This window comes from Macrotis lagotis, chromosome 4 (genome assembly GCF_037893015.1).
Source record: "Macrotis lagotis isolate mMagLag1 chromosome 4, bilby.v1.9.chrom.fasta, whole genome shotgun sequence".
NCBI lineage: Eukaryota > Metazoa > Chordata > Mammalia > Peramelemorphia > Peramelidae > Macrotis > Macrotis lagotis.
The window spans coordinates 267,086,806-267,107,948 of NC_133661.1; the positions used below are offsets into that span (position 1 = coordinate 267,086,806).

The 21,143-nt window shown below is 34.9% G+C and overlaps 1 protein-coding gene across 2 annotated transcripts in view; it reads left to right on the forward strand.

The window, feature by feature from the left end:
- The window catches only part of RHOJ (ras homolog family member J), a 124,651-nt gene extending 105,473 nt beyond the window's left edge, over window positions 1–19,178 (forward strand). The window contains exons 5-6 of one of the 2 annotated variants that reach the window (XR_012478222.1): window positions 9,953–10,874; window positions 16,871–19,178. Coding sequence is in view for 1 of the 2 variants with exons in the window: in XM_074235960.1 (XP_074092061.1) it covers window positions 9,953–10,102 (150 nt within the window). In the remaining variant the exon portion in view is untranslated. Of the gene's footprint in view, window positions 1–9,952 lie in introns of both variants that reach the window. The other variant, XM_074235960.1, reaches the window with a different exon arrangement.
- Window positions 19,179–21,143: the final 1,965 nt, after the last annotated feature.

Genomic DNA, 21,143 nt, shown 5'->3' on the forward strand with positions numbered 1-21,143 from the left:
AGAGTGGTAAAATCAGTTTTAAAAGACAAACTTGAACTATATAATGAAATATTTTAAAATCCAAAGTAGTTTGTTATTTATCCTAGAGGGGATAGAGAGTCACTGAAATTTCTGAAGAGACATGATTCAGGATCTATAATCGAACTATGGATATGAGGATGAGAAGAAACTGTGGGGCAGAGGGGCCAGTTAGTAGGTTACTGCTGTAGTGAATTAAGGAGTTGGTGCGGGGAGAGGAGATAGATGTGAGATGATTTAACTTCTCTCCTGTAGCTGGTGGGGATAGTTCTTTAATTAATTTGTGGAGCAGGATTGACTGTTCCCTAAAAAGAAGGAAATTTGGTTAGTTAAAACATCTGAAGTTCTTTTGTTTGATTTAACAACCTCCATGATTACCGTTTACTGCATTTTATGATAATAAAATCACTCATCCAGTCTATTTATTTGTAAATCTCAAAGTATATTATAGGTGACATTTAAATTAGCCTCTAGAGGCATTTTGTGGTTGTCTTGGGAAAAACTTAAGATTCTCTTCTAGTAAGTTAATGTGTGCTTAATAATTTAAAATCTTGACAATAATTAATACAATGGAATGAGTCCTAGATCTGAATTCATGGGATCTGGATTCAAATTCCAGTTCTATCACTATTTATGTAACAAGGAACATGTCACTTCAAATCTCCAGGCCTCATTTTCTTCACCTGTAAAAGAACTAGGTGACCTTGAAAATCCCTTAGGTCTCTAAATCTATGATCCCACTACTCCCTGGACCTCAGTTTCCTGTTTGTACTAGACATTGTCTAAGAATCTTGATCTCCTTGGAGAATCTATTCTGTCAGGAAATTTTTAAAGAGTAAGGCAGACAATGGGGGTGATGATCAACCTTGATGGACTTGTTCATTCCATCAGTGCAACAACCAGGGACAATTTTGGTCTGTCTGCAATGGAGAATACCATCTGTATCCAGATAAAGAGTTTGAACAAAGTCCAAGGACTATTTCCTTTAATTTAGGGGGAAAAAACTGATATCTTATTGTCTGATCTTGTTATCTCCTATACTTTATGTTTCTTCCTTAAAGATATGATTTCTCTCTCATCACACTCAATTTGGATTAATGTACAGCATGGAAACAACATAAACTCTGATAAATTGCTTTCTGTGGGGGTGGGGGGAGAGAAGTAAGATTAGGGGGAAAATTGTAAAACTCAAAATAAATAAAATGTTTAATAAAAAAAAAATTTAGTCCCAAAGAAATGACGTTAAAAAAAAGAGTAAGGCAGACAAAAAAATAACCACAACAGGAATTTACAACATACTCAAAGCTGAATTTATTTTTTAAATGTCCTTTCTTGGCAGCAAAAGTTCTTTGGTTTTGAAAGCATTTGAGAAAGTATTTGCTAAATTCTAAATTCTGCTCATGTCCACTGTGACTCCTTGTTACTGCAAACATCTGTCTAAAATTGATAGTAATATTCACATATTGAAGAGAAACTTCATTTTATGCAGTGAACATGATTTTGAAAAGTTTTCTGCAAATCAAATCATACTTCCCATTGACATTTCACAAAACTGTCAGCTCTGTGATAACTACTCCAAAACTATAGAAATTCACAAAATATAACTAATAGGTCTGTTTTAAATTTATATTGCTCTTCAATGATCCTGTTAATTATCATAGATCATTGCTTTCACAAGTATTAATTTGAACCTTTTCCACTTTCCTCAAACTTCACTTACCCCTCATGATGTCTTGCTTCTTATTCCTAGAGATCAAAACCAACTTAAGTGATTTCTCTCAGTTTCCTTCTTCATACCTCAAAACTCTTATGCCTTCACCCATCCTTTCCTCTTTTCCCTCTGATAAAAGGAAGAAAGAAAAAAAAATCTCTTTATCATTCATCCCCTCGGCCTTTTTCCAAATCTTTGCACTATCCCATCTCTTTTTTCTTTAATATCTCCCGCTACAATAGCTCTTTCCATTTATTTTGTTTATTATTGTTTTATTTTGTTTTATTTTAGATTGGGTCCCTCTCTCTCACCTGGGCTGGAAGTACAGTAGCCACTCATGAACTGGATTCCCATACTAATCTGCATGGAAATATTAAGTTGCTCCATTTTTGCCACCTGAACAAATTTACCCCTCCCTAACCAGTCTGGTGGCCCTCAACTGCTGGGGACCCACCATATTGTTGCCAACCAATCAGCTTTAACTCAGATTTTCCAAATTCAGGCTATCCAACATTCTCTTTTAATTTACTGTTCCATCCCTCTCCTCTTTTATACGGTCAAACTTTTAGAAATGTCATAATGCTTCTACTATCTAATCTATTTTCTCCTCAAGCCTTGTAAACTTGTTTTCATCATCCATCACAATTGAAAAATCACCAGATCCAATGGTCTTTTTTTTGTCTTCATCCTCCTTGACTTCTCCTTAGTGACATACTCTCTTTTGTTGTCTTCCTTCAGACATGTCTTAACTCTCCAGCTATTCCTTCTTTGTCTCTTTTGATAGTTACTTTTCCCATTCTCAATATTCAGAAATTCTCCATAGTTCTTTCCTGGAATTATATCCTCTTTTCCTTTCCTTTGCTCCCTCTCAGTGAATGAAAACTAGATCACTTAGCCCACTATATCTACCACCAAACCATTTCATTTCATCCAGCCATCAAACTAAGCGAACTCACATGCACCAAGTCTGCCCTGCCCTCTTTTGTACCCCTCCAGACTAGTAACCACTCCCATATATATATGGGAGTGGTTACTAGTCTATATATATATATAGTCTCTCCCTGTTAGAATGTAAATTCTTTGAGAGGAGGGGCTATTTCTTTTTTAAAAAACATTTATATATCCAACACTTAGAAATGTACCTGATATATATATATATATATATATATATATATATATATATATATAGTAAATACTTAATAAATGTTTTTTCATTCATTTTTTTCATTATTCATTCAGAGTAGGCAGCCTTAGTATACTCCAGGGAAAAGTTAGGAATTGTCCAATAGGCAGTAATCCTTTTTCTCCTCAATCCAGGCTCCTAGATGTGTCATTTTACTCCTTGGAATTTACTACAAATATAATACTTGTATTCATCCCAATTTAAGGAATCCCTATCACATAATCCTTTGCAGAGAACCTATCTTTGTCCTTGTGTAGGGAATTCTCACCACAGACTTTTTTCCTTCAAGATATCTTTCCTCTGCCTTCTTGTCCTCACATCTTCATTTATCCTTACTTCTTCTTTTCTTGCTACTCCTCTTTTCTCCTCTTATAATACATATAAAAAGAAAAACAGTCAAAATTCAGATATTTTCCTTCTTTATGTTTTTCCCTCTGGCCTTCCAATCTTTTTTCTTTCCCTCTTGTTCTCAATTTTTCAAAATTTTTAGCTTGATTCCATTTTCAGTCTTCAGGATTTTCATGTGCAATTGACACTCATTGTTCTCCTGGCTAAAGTCAACCTTGAAGAGAAGCTTAAGTTCAATACCTCTAGACTTTCAAGATTCTACAATCCTGTCAATCCTTTGATTATTTTTCTCTACCAGATTTCTTAGGAATTGTACCTATAGCTGTTCTGGACAGAAATTCTGAGTATCTTCCCCTCTCAGACTGATTCTTTTGTAAAGGCAATGTAGGTCATCATTTACCTCAGTTCCTATTCACTGAATGGGTAATGCCTCAGAGAGACCAATCTTTACCTCTATCTTGTCATTGGGCTTCAATGACTTGGAGGAGACAGGCTGATCACTTTGAACAGCTCGGCTTCACTTAAATCCAATTCCTTTTTAAGTCAAGCTATCACCCACCTTCTTCAAGGTCTTCTTCAAGAATGAAAGATGAGCAACAATCTATAAATGGTAGTAGCTGCCTCACTGGGGTACCCAACAGGCCAGTTTCAATTGGGCAATGCTGCTATTTCCCCATATTTCTCCTTCTTCTCCTCCTCTTCTTCCTCTTCCTCTGTCCATTTGGTGAATCATATCCTTTACATGTGAGGGTTCTGTTCAAGGAATATAAATTTTGAACATTTAAATTTTTTTAGTTTAGCAAGGTATCTTAGGGTTTGGGGGCTAGTTTTTTTCTTCCCTACTTATTTCATCATTTAAAAAATGAGATTAATACTTTTGCCTCATGTAATTTTAATTTATGATTTCTTGAAATATAGCTCTAGAAAACCATGCTTTGATAAAGCTCATTGGGATCCAAATGGAGCTAACTGACTGCCTTTAAACCCTAATCACCTTAGCTCTCACTGACTGGCCAGTAAGCCCCAGTCCAAGCCTCACTTGCTCAATGTTTGGTTTTGATGGCTCAGAGTGAATGTAAAAAGCAATTGTTTCTGTTCTGGCCTGAATGATTCTTTTGTGAAGGAAAAGTAGGCCATCTTTTACCTCATTTCTTATCTAGCCTTAATCACGGAATGAATGCCTGAGATTTTGGCTTAAAAAGGCCAAGGTCTCCAACTGTATCCAGTACATCTTGCTACTGGATTCTGATGTCTTTGGAAGAGAGAATAAGGCTGATGACTTTGCATAGATCTGTCTCACTTAAATTCAATTTACTTGCAAGTTAAGACATCACCCTCCTGAAAGTCATTAGTCCTCTTTGAGAATGAAGGATGAACAACAATAGTTTTCTTCCACTTTTTTGCTAACTTTAATTGCTATCATATCACCTCCATCAGCTCACTCTCTTTCACCCTCATTTTCTGTTGGTATCTTCCCAGTATGTATCATTTAAACTTAGAAACTCATTTATAGAGTCATGAATTTAGAGATAATCTAACCCTATAATCTAATCCATAAGTAAGCTTAAGAAAATTTTAATACAACCACCTCATGTTATAGTTAAGGAAAATAAGAAGGATACAGTGATTTACCCAAGGCCACACAAAGAGCTAGTAAAAGGATTAAGAACAGAAGCTGGGTCTTTTCATGAAAGGCATTAAAGTTTCTTTTAAGACTCTACATGTGTAATTATGCTAAACATAGATCCATTTAATCATGTTGTGAAAGAAGAATTAAATCCAGAAGGAAAGAAAAAAATAGGAAAAAATTGACATAATACATAAGACAACCTTTAAAAATTGAAGATAGTAAACTTTGGTCTACATTTAAACTCCACAGTTCCCTCTCTGGTGTTGGATAGTATTTTCCATCACAAGTCTTTTAGAACTGTCTTTGATTATTATACTGCTGAAAAGAACATGTCCATCATAGTTGATTATCACCCAATGCTGTTGTCAGTGTGTACAATGTTCCTCCAGTTCTGCTCATTTCAATTCATGCAAGTCTTTCCAAGTTTTTTTTAGTCCCATCCCTCAAGGTTTCTTACAGAACAATAATGCTCCATCACATTCATATAACACAATTTGTTCAACCATTCCCCAATTGATAGGCATCTCCTCAATTTCCGATTCTTTGCCACCACGAAAAGAACTGCTATGAATATTTTTGTATATGTGGGTTTTTTACCCTTTTTCGTGATCTCTTTGGGATACAGACCTACTGGTGGTGTTGCTGAATCAAAAGGTATGCAGTTTTGTTGCCTTTTGGGCATAATTGCAAATTGCTCTCCAAAAAGGTTGAATCAATTCACAAATCCACCAACAATGCATTAGTGTCCCAGTTTTCCCACATTCCCTCCAACATTGATCATTTTCCTTTTTAGTCATATTGCCTAATCTGATAGTGTGAGGTGGTACCTCAGAGTTGTTTTAATTTGCATTCCCCTAATCAATAATGATTTAAAACAATTTTTCATATGACTATAGATAGCTTTAATTTCTTCATCTGAGAATTGCAAAAGGCATTGAGACTTGCTAGAATGTATATTGGCTTTGGAGTCAGAGAAGTTAGGCTCAAATTCTGTTTCTGCTGTTTTATTTTGTATATTACTTTGGGCAAGCTATATCCTCTCTGAGTCTTGGTGTCCTCATGTGTACAAGGCTGGCCTAATTGACCACTGAGCACTCTTCTACTCTATGACCCTATACTCTATAGCTAGTTTTCTAACCCTTAAGTTTAAATGGGGCTGATATTCTTATTTTCTTTTTATTAATAGATTAACCAAGAAGATGTCTAAGTCTTGTCCCAGGTCATATAAGTAACTGGACCAAAGATCTCATGCTTCTGATGTACAGTCTATAGTAACCTGAGGAATCCATTAACATTTTCATCTAGTCTAGTTTTTTTTAACCCAGCGTCTTTGAACTTGAATTTTAAAAATATTTTTTGTTTATCATAATTTTTTCTTTTTTGATCTTATTTATTTTAGCATAATTGGTTTCCTTTTCAGTCCTATGTATTTTATTTCAGTCCTATGTATTTTTTATTTTATTCAAAAACTAAAAAAGGTTAAGAACTCCTCACCTAAAAGTTATTTCTACTCCAAAAAAATTTCACCTTCCTTTTTCTATATGATACACTACAATATACATAGATTTCCAGGTATTTTCATTTGCATTTCCAACTGAATTGAAAGCCCAGAAATCCTGGGCTTTTCCCCAGTCTGTACAAAAGCAAGTTCTGGCAAGTTGCCATTCAAAATAAAGACAGAGGGAATATCCCCAAGCCTGGATTGTTGGAAGAGTCTCCTGGTTGATCTCCCTGCCTGAAGTCTTTCCTCACTCCAGTCCAACCTCCTCTATGGTGTCAAACTGATCTTTCTAAAACATTTTCACACTCCTCCCATCATTCAATAAACCATCATTTCCAGAATCAAATGTAAAATTTTCTGTCTGGCTCCATGACCTTCATGAACTGAACCTTTCCTACCTTTCCATTCTTCATATACCTTAGTCTTTTCCATATATTCTATAATGCAATGATTAGTCTCCCTGCTACTTGTATCACAAGATTCTCCTATCTCCTGACTGAGAAATTTTACAAACTGTCCTCCATGCTAGTCTTCATCCTCCTGGCTTCCTTGGCATCCTTAAAGTTTCAATTAAAGTCCCGCCTTTTGAAAGAAGACTTCCTTTGTTCTCTCTAATCCTTCTGAGACCATTTGACCATTTCCAGCTTAACTTGTCTATATCTTGTTTGGACATAGCTGTTTGTGTGTTGCATTCCCCACTAGACTAAGAACAGACTGAGACCACTAGACTGTTATTTGCTTTTCTTTGTATCCACCGTGTTTAGTCAATACTAGATACTTAATGCTTTTTGACTTGATTAAATAGCACCAAACTCCCTAAATGATGAATTTCTAAATCCTCAGAGTCTTCAAATGACTTCACTCACCCCATATAATTTCTGAAATAACAGCAACTTGAAGGTTTTTAATCATTGATAAAATATATTACAACCCATTATACACACTAACTATAAAATAACTAGAAATGTCTTTTAGTATTTTCCAAGATGACTATTAGGAATAGCTAAATGGCAAATAGTCATTAGACTGAAATGTTAATTAGATTATCATGCTTTGAAGATTTGATAAAAATCAAACAAAATAAACTTGGGCAAAATCCAAAAACAAATGGATAACATATTTTATGATATAATTAGGGGATTTATGGCTCTGCCTTTTATCTCTCTCCCTTGTATCCAACTGTGTTCTTTAATTACAAAGTAGCTATGTGCAAAGACCAAACAGTGGAAAAATGAAAGTCCTTTTAAAAATAGCCTTAACCTTTAACTTCTAACATCCTTTCCTTTGGTATTTTTCTACCATGAAGCAACATTTTTTCACAGCTAGTAAATCAGGGTAACTTTCATGAAAAATTTACAGAAAATATTATCAATAATGTTTTCCCTGGCACATAATGTGATTATTCCCCAAGGCTCTAATTTTTGTATTCTGAATCCCCCATTAAAATATAAGCTCCCCAGGGCAAAAAATGTCAAGCTTTAAATTTTTATCCCCAGTGCCTAGAATGGCCAATGATACATAGAAAGCACTTCATTCATGTATCTAATATCCAGATGTTCTCCATTTACTACCTTAGTATTACCATAGCTTCAACAATCACCTCTTGGCAGATTATCTCTCTTCAGAGACCCAGAGGACCATCTCCACCCACAGTGCCATCCTCCTACAAGGTCGCTAGACTCAACATGTCCAAAAATGAACTTATCTTTCCCTTTATACCTTTCTTTCCTTCTGACTGTACTATTTCTGTCAGTAGTGCTGCTCTTCACAGATCTCCTCTGCTCAAACCTTTACTGACACTTTCCTCTCCATCACTTCTTATATCTAATTATCATGTCCCATTGATTCTATTTCATATCTCTCTTATCTATGTTATCATTGTTTGTTGTTTGTTTGATTCAATTGTGTCCAACTGTTCATGGCCCCCATTAACCATACTGTCCATTGGGATTTTTTGGCAAAGACATTGGAGTAGTTTGCCACATCTTTCTCCAATGGATTAAGACAAATAAGGTTAAGTGACTTGCCCAGGATCACATAACTAGTAAATATATGGAGCCAGATTTGAACTCAGGAAGGCTCATCTGGCTAACTCCAGGCCCAACACTCTAACCACTGAGACATGTAGCTACCTCCTATCTAATTATTTATCTCTTATTTATACCTTGTTCTCTATTCTTGCTGGTATTACAATAGTACAGGTCCTTATTCCCATTAAAAAATGGGAATGTAATGTTTTCCCAGGAGATCTTCCTACCTTCACTTCTCTTCTATAATCCTAGCTTCAAATCATTGCCAGATTAATCTTTTTTCTCCTACATAGATTTGGTCATGCCATATTTATGTTCAGAAATTATTTATGATTCCCTTAAACATACTAAGTAAAGTCAAAAAAAAGTCTTTACCAGGTATCCAGGTAATCCAGGCATCATTGCATGAGATTATTTGTATTACTATTCCAACAACTCACAGGAGTGAGGACACCATTCTATCTTGAAGCTCCTATACACCCTTAGAGGGACTACATGGCCTCAGCAAGAATTTACTCCAATCTGTGAGACTTCATATTAGCCAAATAATCATTTCTTCCATAATCTGGTATCACCATATCTCCTAATACCTTATTATTATTTTCCTCTATGCTCCAATCAAACTAATCTCCTCTCTGCAACTCAGAGAAATGTTGTACTCTCCTTTTTTCTAAACCTTCATCTTATTCCCCAGAACTCTAGTGTCCTCCCTCCTCTTTATATCTTGGATCACCTACCCTTTAAAAACCCAACTAAAATGCCACTCTACTTCATGAAGTTGTCCGTAAATTCCCCCGTTGGTAATGATTTTGCCAGTCAGTACTTACATCACATTTTCTAGACCTAGATGAATCTGTAGATAGAGGGTTGAGCCTGGATTTAGGATGACCTGAGTTCAAATGTGACCTCAGACACTTAACTTTGTGACCATCATAAAGTCACAACTTCTATTTACTATAATTCATTGGAAAAGGAAATTCCAGTATCCTTGCTAAGAAAATCCCGTAGACAGTATAGTCTATAGGATGAAAAGTCAGTCATAACTGAACAACAAGAAAAATAGCAGCAATAATTGGTATAACACTCTGTATTATATACATATATATATATGATATAAAGGTTCTTATCTAGTATAATTATTATTTTTATTATTATTATTATCATGTTAGGTTAACTGGTTACTTAAGTATCTATTTCAGTAATCCCTCAGGGGTTTATATCCATGGTTGCTCATTTGATATTTTAATTTTTTATATACTTAAAATTAGGTATAGGAGATATGTCCATGAACTATCCAGCTCCCACAATGCCTAGGGCCAAGAAAGTAACAAACAAAAAGGAACATTTTTAGCAAAAAAAAATGGCTTCAGAACTCCAAAAATAAGACAAATAAATTTCTCCCTAGCCCCTTCTATGTGCCTCAATAGCTGGGACAGATAGCAGAAAAATGTTATCCGGAGTCAGCAAATCCAGCACTTAAGCAGACCTTTGGTGGGATTTCAAATCTTTTTTTTTCTCTTTTATGTTTCAGATTGGAGCACAATGCTACTTGGAATGCTCAGCCCTGACACAGAAAGGCCTTAAAACAGTCTTTGATGAAGCAATTCTTGCCATTTTCCACCCCAAAAAGAAGAAGCAGCACTGTTCCAGGTGTTGCCACAGCTGCTGCACCATTGCATGAGATTATTTGAGTTACTGTTCCAACAACCCACAGGAGTGAGGACACGATTCTATCTTAGAGCTCCTATATACCCTTAGAGGGACTACATGGCCACTGCAAGAATTTACTTCAAACCACGTCTTCCTCCAAACTGTGAGACTTCATATTAATAAAATAATCATTTCTTCCTCATATCCCATAGTCTTAAAAAAATGCACTGAGCCAGTATTGAAATCAGGACAGCTGTTGATGATGCTGAAAACAAAATAAAAGGCATCGTGCATCTTTATATCTTCACCTCCAGTGAATGTGAAGATATGGGGAATTTTCTCCAGACTCTGTATCAGACCCTAAAGTCAGACTCAGTTACAGTTTGACAGCTTTAACAGATGCCTGTAACAGAATACACAAATCCAATGCAAATTTATCAGTCAAATTATTTCTTTGAACTAATATCCTATCCACATTTGTCTTACACAGATTTGCAATTTTTCAAGAACTTTATTTTGTCCTGATTTATCCCACTAAATTAGCCTGTACAGCGTCTGTTTTATGAACATTTTACATTTTCAATGTTCACACCAAAGACTTCAGAACCAACATTTACCTCCACTCTCACTTCTGAATATAAGAAGCCAAAGAAAACTTTGAGACTCTATCAGAATATCTAGACAGAGTCATGCTTAACCCAAGGCTAACCAAGAGAGAAAGCCATGGGAATTTCTACAGACTTCAACCAAAAAAAAAATGGTATCCTTGTTTTTTGCCGGAAGTCCTTAAAACATGAATCAAGGTATAATGGAGTCTCTATGGGTTGCCTGATTGCCAGTGTTTAAGCATTACAGCCTATTTAATGATGGAATTTTACAGATAAGAGAATTCTTAGAGATCATTTAATGCAAACTCTTCATTTTACAGAAGAGGAAAATGAGGCTCAGAGAGGTTTTAGAGTCTTACCTGAAGTGATTCATAGATCTGTTTCTCACTCAATTGTCGGAATGGGACAGTTCCAGGAAATATCTGGAAGTAGGCAGAATTGGTCTTCTCAGTCTCCTTTCTCCTTTTCTGCCACAGTGGCACCTCTTCATCCTTCCACTTGTCAAAGCCTGCTCCAAAGAAAGAATTTGAAAATCATCACCCTGAAGTGGAAAGGTCTGATTTAATGAAATTAAATTCAATAAGCATTTTTTAAGGACCTACACAAAACCTTGTCAAATATTATATATCCTCCCTAGGCTATTGTACTGTAATAGGATGCAGAGCCATAAGTAGGAAAGTGCAACCATGATGTTGTCTCAAATTTAGATGGTGCAAAAAAATTAACAAATACACTTCTTATGAGCAATTGAATGTAGCAGCTAGTTCTCTAAAATAATTACTTAAAATGAAGAGCTACTAGATAAACAGCACTCCATCTGGGAGCATTATAGTTACTAGTTCCCTTTCCTGATCAAACTGAGTTCCTTTCCCAGAACTGTTGAACAGTAAGTTTCAGAAAGTGTCTTAAGATCAATCATATTTGAGTAGAATGATTTTATCTCTTACTACTAATTGTCTAACTTGCAGTAGCTTCTCCTGGCTGTTGCACAATGCATGAGTAGTTTTCCTCAGTGTGGATTACTTAGGGTAATATGCATTTTTACATTGCTGGTTCTCCCCTCTCCCTTTACTGCTCATCACAGATAACATTTTAGGAAATATGTCAGTACCATATTCAGAAATTATTCTTTACTCAAGTTATAGACTAAGATAGAAAGTTTATAGGGAACAAAATTGGCCTGGAATAATGGGGAATCAAGTGAAATCTTAACCTTTTCTCTAAGACTGGAAACAAGTCTTTTTTTCTCATAGAGCAAGTTACTGCTATGCTCTTAATTAGAAATAAAAAGAATTTACTAATCCATTTTACAGAAACCCATGGAAATGCTTTATTTGTTTTATCTTTTACTATTTTTCAAAAGTTCTATTCCTGGGCACAGAATAACAATATTTATACTTCTGAACACTGCCAGACTCAAATATATAAGATGAAGATCCATCTATAAGGCAGCTACAGGACGAGAGAAACTTGGAATAAAATTACATGAAAAGGACAGAAACAAACTTCAGGGGATAGGATTATCTGTTCCTTGGGAGTTTCCCTAGGAAGTTGGTCTATTTTGCGCATTATCACCCCCAGATATGTAGGAAGTACCTAATATTGTCATATCCCTTCCATCTCATCCTTTCCCTCTTTCATCCCTTCTTTCTTTTATTATTTTATCTTCCCTTCTTCTCTGTTCCCTTCTCTAATATAGACATTTATTAAAACAAAAATAGGAAACCTGTAAGTGGAACTTTCATAGTGAGAGGGAACAACATACATTCAGCTTTTGCAACTAGAAAGCCATAGGCTATAAAATATGACTCTATGGAGACCAACAATTTTATCTTGTTCATGCAGTAATGATCATTTAGCAGAGTTACAAATAAGTTATCATTGATCAATTTTGCTATGACATTGCACACTAGCTTCTTGCTAAATGGTGTCTAGTTAGCACTTACTGGTGTGATTCAAAAATGTGACATTCAGTAGCTACACTAAATAAAGTTTTCAGGATTTATACATAGCCCTGCCATGCTTCTTTCTGGGTTTGCACCTACCTGCTGGGTGATAGGGATTACCTTGTTTATTGTGGAAATGGTTACTCTTTCAAACCCTGAAATGAAATTTAGTGTTCTATAAAAAGGAATTAGTCAGTCATAGGGTTTGGAATTGGAAAAATTCCAACTCACCTAGTTCCATAAGACTAAACTCTACATGAAGCCAGGATAAAGGAAAGCTCAAACTCATTGGGATTGTAAATAGAAAAGATAGAATTTAAACTGAAACCTGCTCATTGTAATTTTTCTCAATCACACTTCTTGTTAAATCCAGAGAAGGAATGAAAAGATATATTTGACCTAATGTCCCCAAATTAAATCGATTTAGGATGGGCAGTTAAGGTCTCCCAGTGAATAGTATACTTGCCCAGGAGTCAGGAGGACCTGAGTTCAAATCCCATCCCAGACACTTGATACTAGCCATGTGACCTTGGACAAGTCACTTAACTCCATTGCAAAAAAAAATGCTGATAGGAACTAATCCATTCATCCCAAAATCAATCACTTATTCCCTAACTAATGACAGAAACAGGTTCATTGTGCTTCATTGTACATATATGCACAAAAACCATTTATAATCAAAGTACTTCATTCTACAAATGAAGAGATTGAGACCTAGAGAGGTTAGGTGATTTTTGCCAAGTTCCCACAGCTAATTAGTGGCAGAACCTGAACCCCTGATTCCCAAACTAATGGCAAATGAGTATTTAGCTCAAAAACACAGCCTTCCAAAATTAGTTGAATGAATGAAGAGATGAATGAATTAAAAGCTTCACAAGGCATGGGAATCAAAGTTTGGTCAACCTGAAGATGGTAGCTTTTGAATACATTGGGGAAAAAAATCTATTTGCTTGACCATCTTGCAAACTCTTGTTAAATTATCAAAATTATCATATTAAATGTACTTGATAAATGCTAACAAAGTCCAGAAATACAATGAAAGCACAAGCCATGTCTAGTGGCATTTTCATCTTTTGTTGCTTATCCAGTCTTATTTGGAGAAAATTTATTTAAGAAATCTGTCAAGGAGATTCTTGCTCACTTGTGAAAAACTAGGACACAAGTACACTCTAGCATTCTGGTTTTAAATTTTCACTGCAGTAAATCGCAAGGAAACTCAAATGAATAATCCTAATCACTTCTTTTTTTGTTCTCTCATTGAGACAGATGTCAAAACTAGACCTTTTTTTCCCCTTTTAATCAGGTTCTCCTCTGGCAAGTCTGTACTATGTGATTTAAATTTAATGGTGATTCAAGGCAGAGTAATGTTCAAGCTGGAGCCATTTAGTTTTATTTTTAGCCACAGTTTCCCCAACCATTCTTGCATGGGAGGTCAGTACTGTGTTGAACAGAGGTCGAGAGAAGTAACTGCCCAGGAAATTACTTATATGGGACATGAGGTGATATGAACAGAAAAGGAAGAGTGGCTAAGCACCCGGTCTAAGGGTCAATGCCTCGACAAACAATATATGTCTTGAGTCTCTCAGTTTCTAAATGATTCTTCTTCTGATAGAATTCTATCAGAGCAGGAAGTATTAGTTTACTGAAGCATTGTTTTAAAAAATATGTTTGTGTGTGTGTGTGTGTGTGTGTGTATAATCATAAACTTAGAGCTTTAAGGGATCTTAGAGGTCATCTAATCAAATCCCTTCATTTTACAGAAGAAGAAATGGAGACCCAGAGAGATTAAAGGACTTCCCCAAATTCACACATTTTACTAGTCAACCAGTTCTTATCATCAAAAAATGGATTTAACCAGTTAGATTTTCCCTCAAGGACATATTATTTACTTTAAGACCTATAACTTAATCCATGTAGACATTCTCTACATAATAATAGATATGCAATCTATTATTGGGCATATACTCAGAGATTTTCAGTTTGCAGTCTACTGATAGTCTTTAAGGATCCACAGTTGCCTTCATTCCACAACAAGACATCAAAGGAGATTACTTGTCTAGGGAGAAAAATAAAAAGAATTTGGCATTCTTTTGGTGGTTTTTGAATGCATTCTAAGATTAGTTAGTCAAGGGGTGGCTTGTTTTATTACAACAATACTTCCTCCTCATGATTACATTGGCATGAGTGAATTCTTATGCTTTCTTGGTTTTTCTCATGTGTAAGATGAGACAGTTGCACTAGATGACCTCTATGTTTCCTTACAGTTCTAAATCCCTTGACCTGGTTCCCTTCTGGAGTATCATATGCTCTTTTTTTCTCAGGAAGTCATAAACTGTGAGCCAGTCTGAAGAGTTCATCCTTCTCTTCATTGTCAGATTAGTCATTAAAAAGAAAGTCACTGTATCAACTCTCAGTGAGACTCAGGCAGTGGTATCTTGAAAATATTCCCTAGACTGATACTCAAATTAACTACATAAGCCAGCCAATTTAAAAGACTGCTGCTCTCTTTTATTTTATTTGTCCCTGGGGTTCTTGCTAAGCTAGATTCCCATCTAACAGTGGCAAGTGAATGACCAAGTCTCCCATGGACCATTACACCAAATAAGGGAAAAGTGAAATCTATTTTGACAGAAGGCAAGTCTGAAGAATCCTAGGTCAGAGGTGCCATTGAGTTTCTTTGATGTTTAAAAGGAAAGAAAACAATTATCAAGCTAAAAACAAATTATTTCTCATCCAGAATACAATAAATTCTTTTCATTGGAAAAAATGAGACTGCTGCCAATCTTATAGAGAGCCTTGATAAAATTCAAATGTAAAAACAAAATAAATCATATGAGTAAAAGATACTGAATAAAGTTGCTCCTCTCATGGCTCAGGAGAGTCTACATTCTAGAATGACAAGATAATGACAGTTTGGAGCATGACAACTCCTGAACTATGCATTACAGTTATTTTTTGCCTGAAGGAAATCCAAATCATGACAGTTTATTCATTCATTCAACAAATAATTATTTTTAAGTATGATTGAGTACTAATCAGACCCTCCAACATAAGGCATCATGCCCTTTTATTAAAATTTTTGTGAATAAGGAACATTTGGAGGGCAAAACATAATCATCTATCTCAAGACTTACCTATAGTGGTCATAATTCTTTCCACTGGATTCCAAAGACCTCTAGAAATTTGTCTTGATCATTAGTGGTCAAAATCTTAATATCTCTACTCTAAGAGCCTCAGCTATCCTGATTCATATGGCAAGGCATTCACTGGGATTCCATACATTCTTTGGAGATGCTATTCCTTCTTACAAGAGTTTCCATTATACTTACTCTCTCCAAGTACTAATACTAGATACCATTTGGTAGTGGGTATGAAGTTTACCTACAACATGAATGCCTGTGCTCAGTAAGTTGCAGGTCCAGAAAAAAATAAAACAGCTTCTTAGAGGGGCAGCTAAGTAGCACAGTGGATAGAGCACCAGCCCTGGAGTCAGAAGGACCTGAGTTCAAATCTGAATTCAGACACTTAATCTTTAACTAGCTGTGTGACATCCAGCAAGTCACTTAACCCCATTGCTTTGCAAAATCTAAAACAAAAAAAAAAAAAAAACCCAGCTTCTTAGAGAAGCCCTAAGCTTTCTTTCATAATGTGTTTTTCTATTTTCAGTCAATAAACATTTATTAAGCACCTTCTACTTTTACAACCTAAAGTTCAGATCCTATGGAAAGATTGCAAACTCCTTTGAAAATTTCCATTAAGTCACAATAGCATACTCTAAGGAGTCTTGATCATGGAATCCAGAGGACCTGCATGTTAAATACTGCTTTGGACCCTTACTAATTATGAAACTCTGGATGAGTCATTTAACCTACTTGAGCCTCAGTCTCCTCAGCATGTAAAAAAGAAATAATAATATCACCTCAGGGCTATGAAATTCAGAAAAAGGATGAAATTCAGAAAAAGGAAGCATCTTGCTATATATGGAAGCACTGTACAAACATCAAATATCATTTTTGAATCCAAAAATGGACCTTTACCCAAGGTTGATTATGAATAGGACACATTTATCACAATTTCCTTTTCCTTATAAGCATTCATAGGGGGTACTGGGAGACTATCATGAATTTCATAGCAGTCTCCCAAATAGAATTGTATCTATTTACCTTCTGACTTTCACCACAAGCTCACCTAATTACTTCCTTTCCTAATCCACAAAATGATTATTTTTACTTGTTTTCATTTTAGGACTTTATGAATATCAGAATGAAAAAGGGGGAAGAGAGAGAGAAGGTAAATTTGGGGTATAGTGTTGTTTTATGTCATAGATCACTCTATTTGCCTACTCCATGGATTTTATTCCCAAGTCTTTTACTTGCCTTTCCATTCAAAATGACATTGCAGTTTTGAGATGATCTGATGAGATCCACCATTACAAAATGAACATTTTCCCCCTGCATTAAGCATATCTATGTCTTATGCCCAAAGACTGAGACTTTGACTTCAGTTCAATTATTCCATAATTCTCAACCAGCAAATTGGATAGAGTTGTGTGATAAATTCACCCTTATTGCAAAGGGGTGTCTAACTTCATAAGCCTCTGTCCTGGAGCTCTGATTCAAAATTGACTATAATGGAATTTGCACTGGGATATGTCCAAAGGCAAATCGTCTGCTTGTTTAAACTGAGGAAATGCCTAGTTATACCGACTTCTTGATCTGGTACCAAAATGATCAAAATGTCATAATTTAAAACATTCCACAAAATGTAGGCAGCTTCTATTTAGTATAATCATTCTGGAGAGCATTTTGGAATTATAATTTTAAAAACTAAAATGTTGAAACTCTTTCATGCACAAATTTCCTCATTAGGGTTTATACCACCAGGAGATCATTGTCAAAATGAAAGGCTCTATACCAAAATATTCATAGTAGCATTTTTACTGGGTATAAAGAACAAGAAATAAAATAAATATTAAATTATTGAGGAATGGTGACTAAATAATGAATGTTATGAACTTTTATTACTATGTTGTGAGAGAAGACAAAGATGATTGCTACAGAGAAGCATAAACTTACATGAACTGATATAAAAAATAGTAGTAGAGCTAAGAAAACAGTATCTACAATGATTACAGAAATCTAAATGGAAAAAAGAACTATGACAACAATCAAAAATTACAAAGGCAAGGTTAGTCCCAAAGAAAAAATAAAACACCTTACCCACTCCTTTGCAGAAATGTGGAATATTGTATATAATGTCAATATTTTCAATGTATTAATTATTTTTGCTAAGTTTTTTGTCTTCCCATTTTTCTTTAAATATTTCTTTTGTTATAAAGGAGGATTCTCTGGGAGAAGGGAAGGATTCAGAGGGAAATGTAGGTATTATAAAATTAAAAGCTATCAATAAAAGTTTATTTTTAAAAAAAGAGAGAGAGGAAAAAATCTATAACAAACCAGGTCACTATGTTATTATTTTTAATTGGAAAGAGAACAGATTTTTCCTTTTTTAAAGAAACTAGGTTTTTAAATTTCACTGAGTCAAATAGATTCCAAACTATCCTCAGTGTAAATCTGAAAGGGACAAAGAAGTATGAGTTATAAGACATATGTTAAAAATAGCCCAAGTGAACATAGGTTAGCAATTTAGGTCACTTTATTTTGATTCTGATATTCACAATGCTGTATAAGTTCTCTGAAGTCTAAGGAAAAGCAATATATGAAAAACAAGAAAAAAAGTGATGTTCAATCATTTTATTTTATATGGGGAAAAATCTTCAAGTTAACAAGATTAACTCTCTATTTTAAATACATAATCCTATGGCTCTATTTCCTTGATATAATGATTATTAACAATTCATCAATATTCTTTATTATATGTACATAGTATATTTTAAGAAAATAAATATCCTTTCAAATGACAAAAAGCATTTAATGTTGCCAGCTGGGGCAGGAGGGAACATAAGTGGGGAGGGGCAAAAGGCATTTTTTTCCTTTCAATAAACAATCCAGTTTTCACAATTGAAAATGTTCTGGGAAATTTCTGTTTTGTTGTTATGCAGTCATTTCAGTCATGTCTCTTTGTGACTCCATTTGGGGCTTTCTTGGTAAAGATACTATAATATGAGGGGTGCTAGGTGGCATCAGTCCTAGAGTCAGGAGGATCTGAGTTCAAATTCAGCCTCAGACACTTAATAATTACCTAGCTGTATGACCTTGCATAAGTCACTTAACCCCATTGCCTTGAAAAAACGAAGGGGGGGGGAAGATGCTGAGTAGTTTCCATTTCCTTCTCCAGTTCATTTTCAACTGAAGAAACTGAGGCAAACTGGGCAACGTGACTTGCCCAGGATCATACAGCTAATAAGTTTCTGAGATCAGATTTCAACTCTGAAAGATCAGTCTTCCTGACCCCAGGTCCAGCACTACCAGCACTACTGTGCCACCTAGCTGCCAGAAATCTCTGTAGGTAATTATAGAAATGAAAGTATTCAAGATCACTGATACACACACACACACACACACACACACACACACACACACACTCACACACACATACACATATACGCAGACACACATATACATATACACATATATAGGCACACATACATATACATATACAAATATATGTGTGTATATATATTATACATGTAGATAAAGATATAAATATAAAACAATAGAATCAGGAGGGATCATGTCAAAAAGTTTGAGATTATATTGAAATGTTAGAGTAAGTTGGGAGAGGAGGAGAGAGTATAAATAGCTGATAAAAGAAGACCAAAGCTTTAAGGAAATGGGTTATCATACATATACTCAGTTCCTATAGCAATTTCTATATCTTTTGATCCAGTTCTGATATCCAATCTGTATCTCTGCTACTTCATTTCTAACCATGTCACTCATCTCCTAGACAAACTGGTGATTCAATATTTCCTCTAGTATATAATAAGGTAAACTCCTTAACTTGCTACTTGAAATCCTTCCTCGTCTGATGTCAACCTCCCATGCTTTATACCTTGTGTATAATTCTATGTTCATGAAGTTTTAATTGTGGTTGAACTGGCCTAACTTGTTATTTCCCCCAAAAAATGGGAGTTCATCTTCTATATTGATACCTTTATATAAGTCATTCCCCCATGCCCAATCAGCCTCACTGTAGAGTACTTATGATATCTATAATAACCCTTCAAGGCCCAGCTTACAGACCTTTTCCTATGAAATAACATTGCCTGATCCCTTAGTTGAAAAGATTTGCCCACTCTCCTCAAATTGTGTATGCAGTTATATTCATATAGTTTATTTCTTTAGTAAAAATATACACTTCATTAAGTCATGAGCTTTTATTTTATTTTATTTTATTGCTTTCCTCTTCATTTAAACTAAATTTCATGGATATTATTATTTTTTCATCACCTATATATTTCTCACTGTATCTATTCCTGCCTCCCCCCTCAGAGAGAGAAAAAGTAAGGGAAGAGGGGAAAGTACAGTAAAAAATAATCAACCAAAAAAGACTGATGTTATACACAAAGATCCACACCTCTGGTGCCCCATGTCTGTAAAGAAGAAAGGGAATTATTTCTTCCTTGGTGATAAGCATTACCATAAATCCATTATATTTTAAATGTTTTGTTGTCTTTCTGTTTACATTACTTTATTTCATTTTGTATATTGTTGTTCTGGTTCAACTCTCTTTGCTTTGGTTCACTTCAGTGTTTCTGCATAATTATTTCTTATAACATAATAATATTCAATTACATTCTTACACCACATTTTTGTTTAACAATTTCCCAATTAATGGACATCTACTTTATTCCAATTATTTGCTACCATAAAAAGGGTTACTATAAATATTTTGTCATATGTGGGGCCTTTCTTATTCTTACCAATCTTCTTGGATTATATGCAAAGAGGGGATCTTTGGGATCTCTGGGCACGAACAGTTTGTTTATGCTTTTTATACAATTCCAAATTTCTTTTCAGAATTATTGGACCAATTCACAGCTCCATGAACAATGCATTAGTGTGTCTTTTCTACAATCTCTTCAGTGTTGACTATTCTCTTGTTTTGTTATCTTTTCCAGTTTACTAGAAAATAACCACAGGGTTAATTTGTTTGTGTTTCTCTTATTATTAATGAACTGAGATATTCTTTCATACACTTGTTATCAGTATACAATTCTTCTTGAGAGAAATTGTTCATATCCTTTCATCAAGTCTATTGGGGATATAGATTTTGGTCTTACATATTTCTCTTTTGTTGGTTATATACCTTATCTATCAGATCCTTAGCAGATACATTTCAACAAGTTTTTCTCCCAGTTGATTTTTCTCTTTTCATTCTAGGTGCATTAATCATGCCTATGCAAAATCATCTCTATCCTTTTCTTCTAATTTTATATGTCATAATCTTTAATATTTGGATCACATATCCATTTCAAATTTATTATAATGTAAGGGAAAACATTTTCATTTGAACCTACTTTCTTCTAGACTTCTTTCTCAGTAGGTCTTGTTAA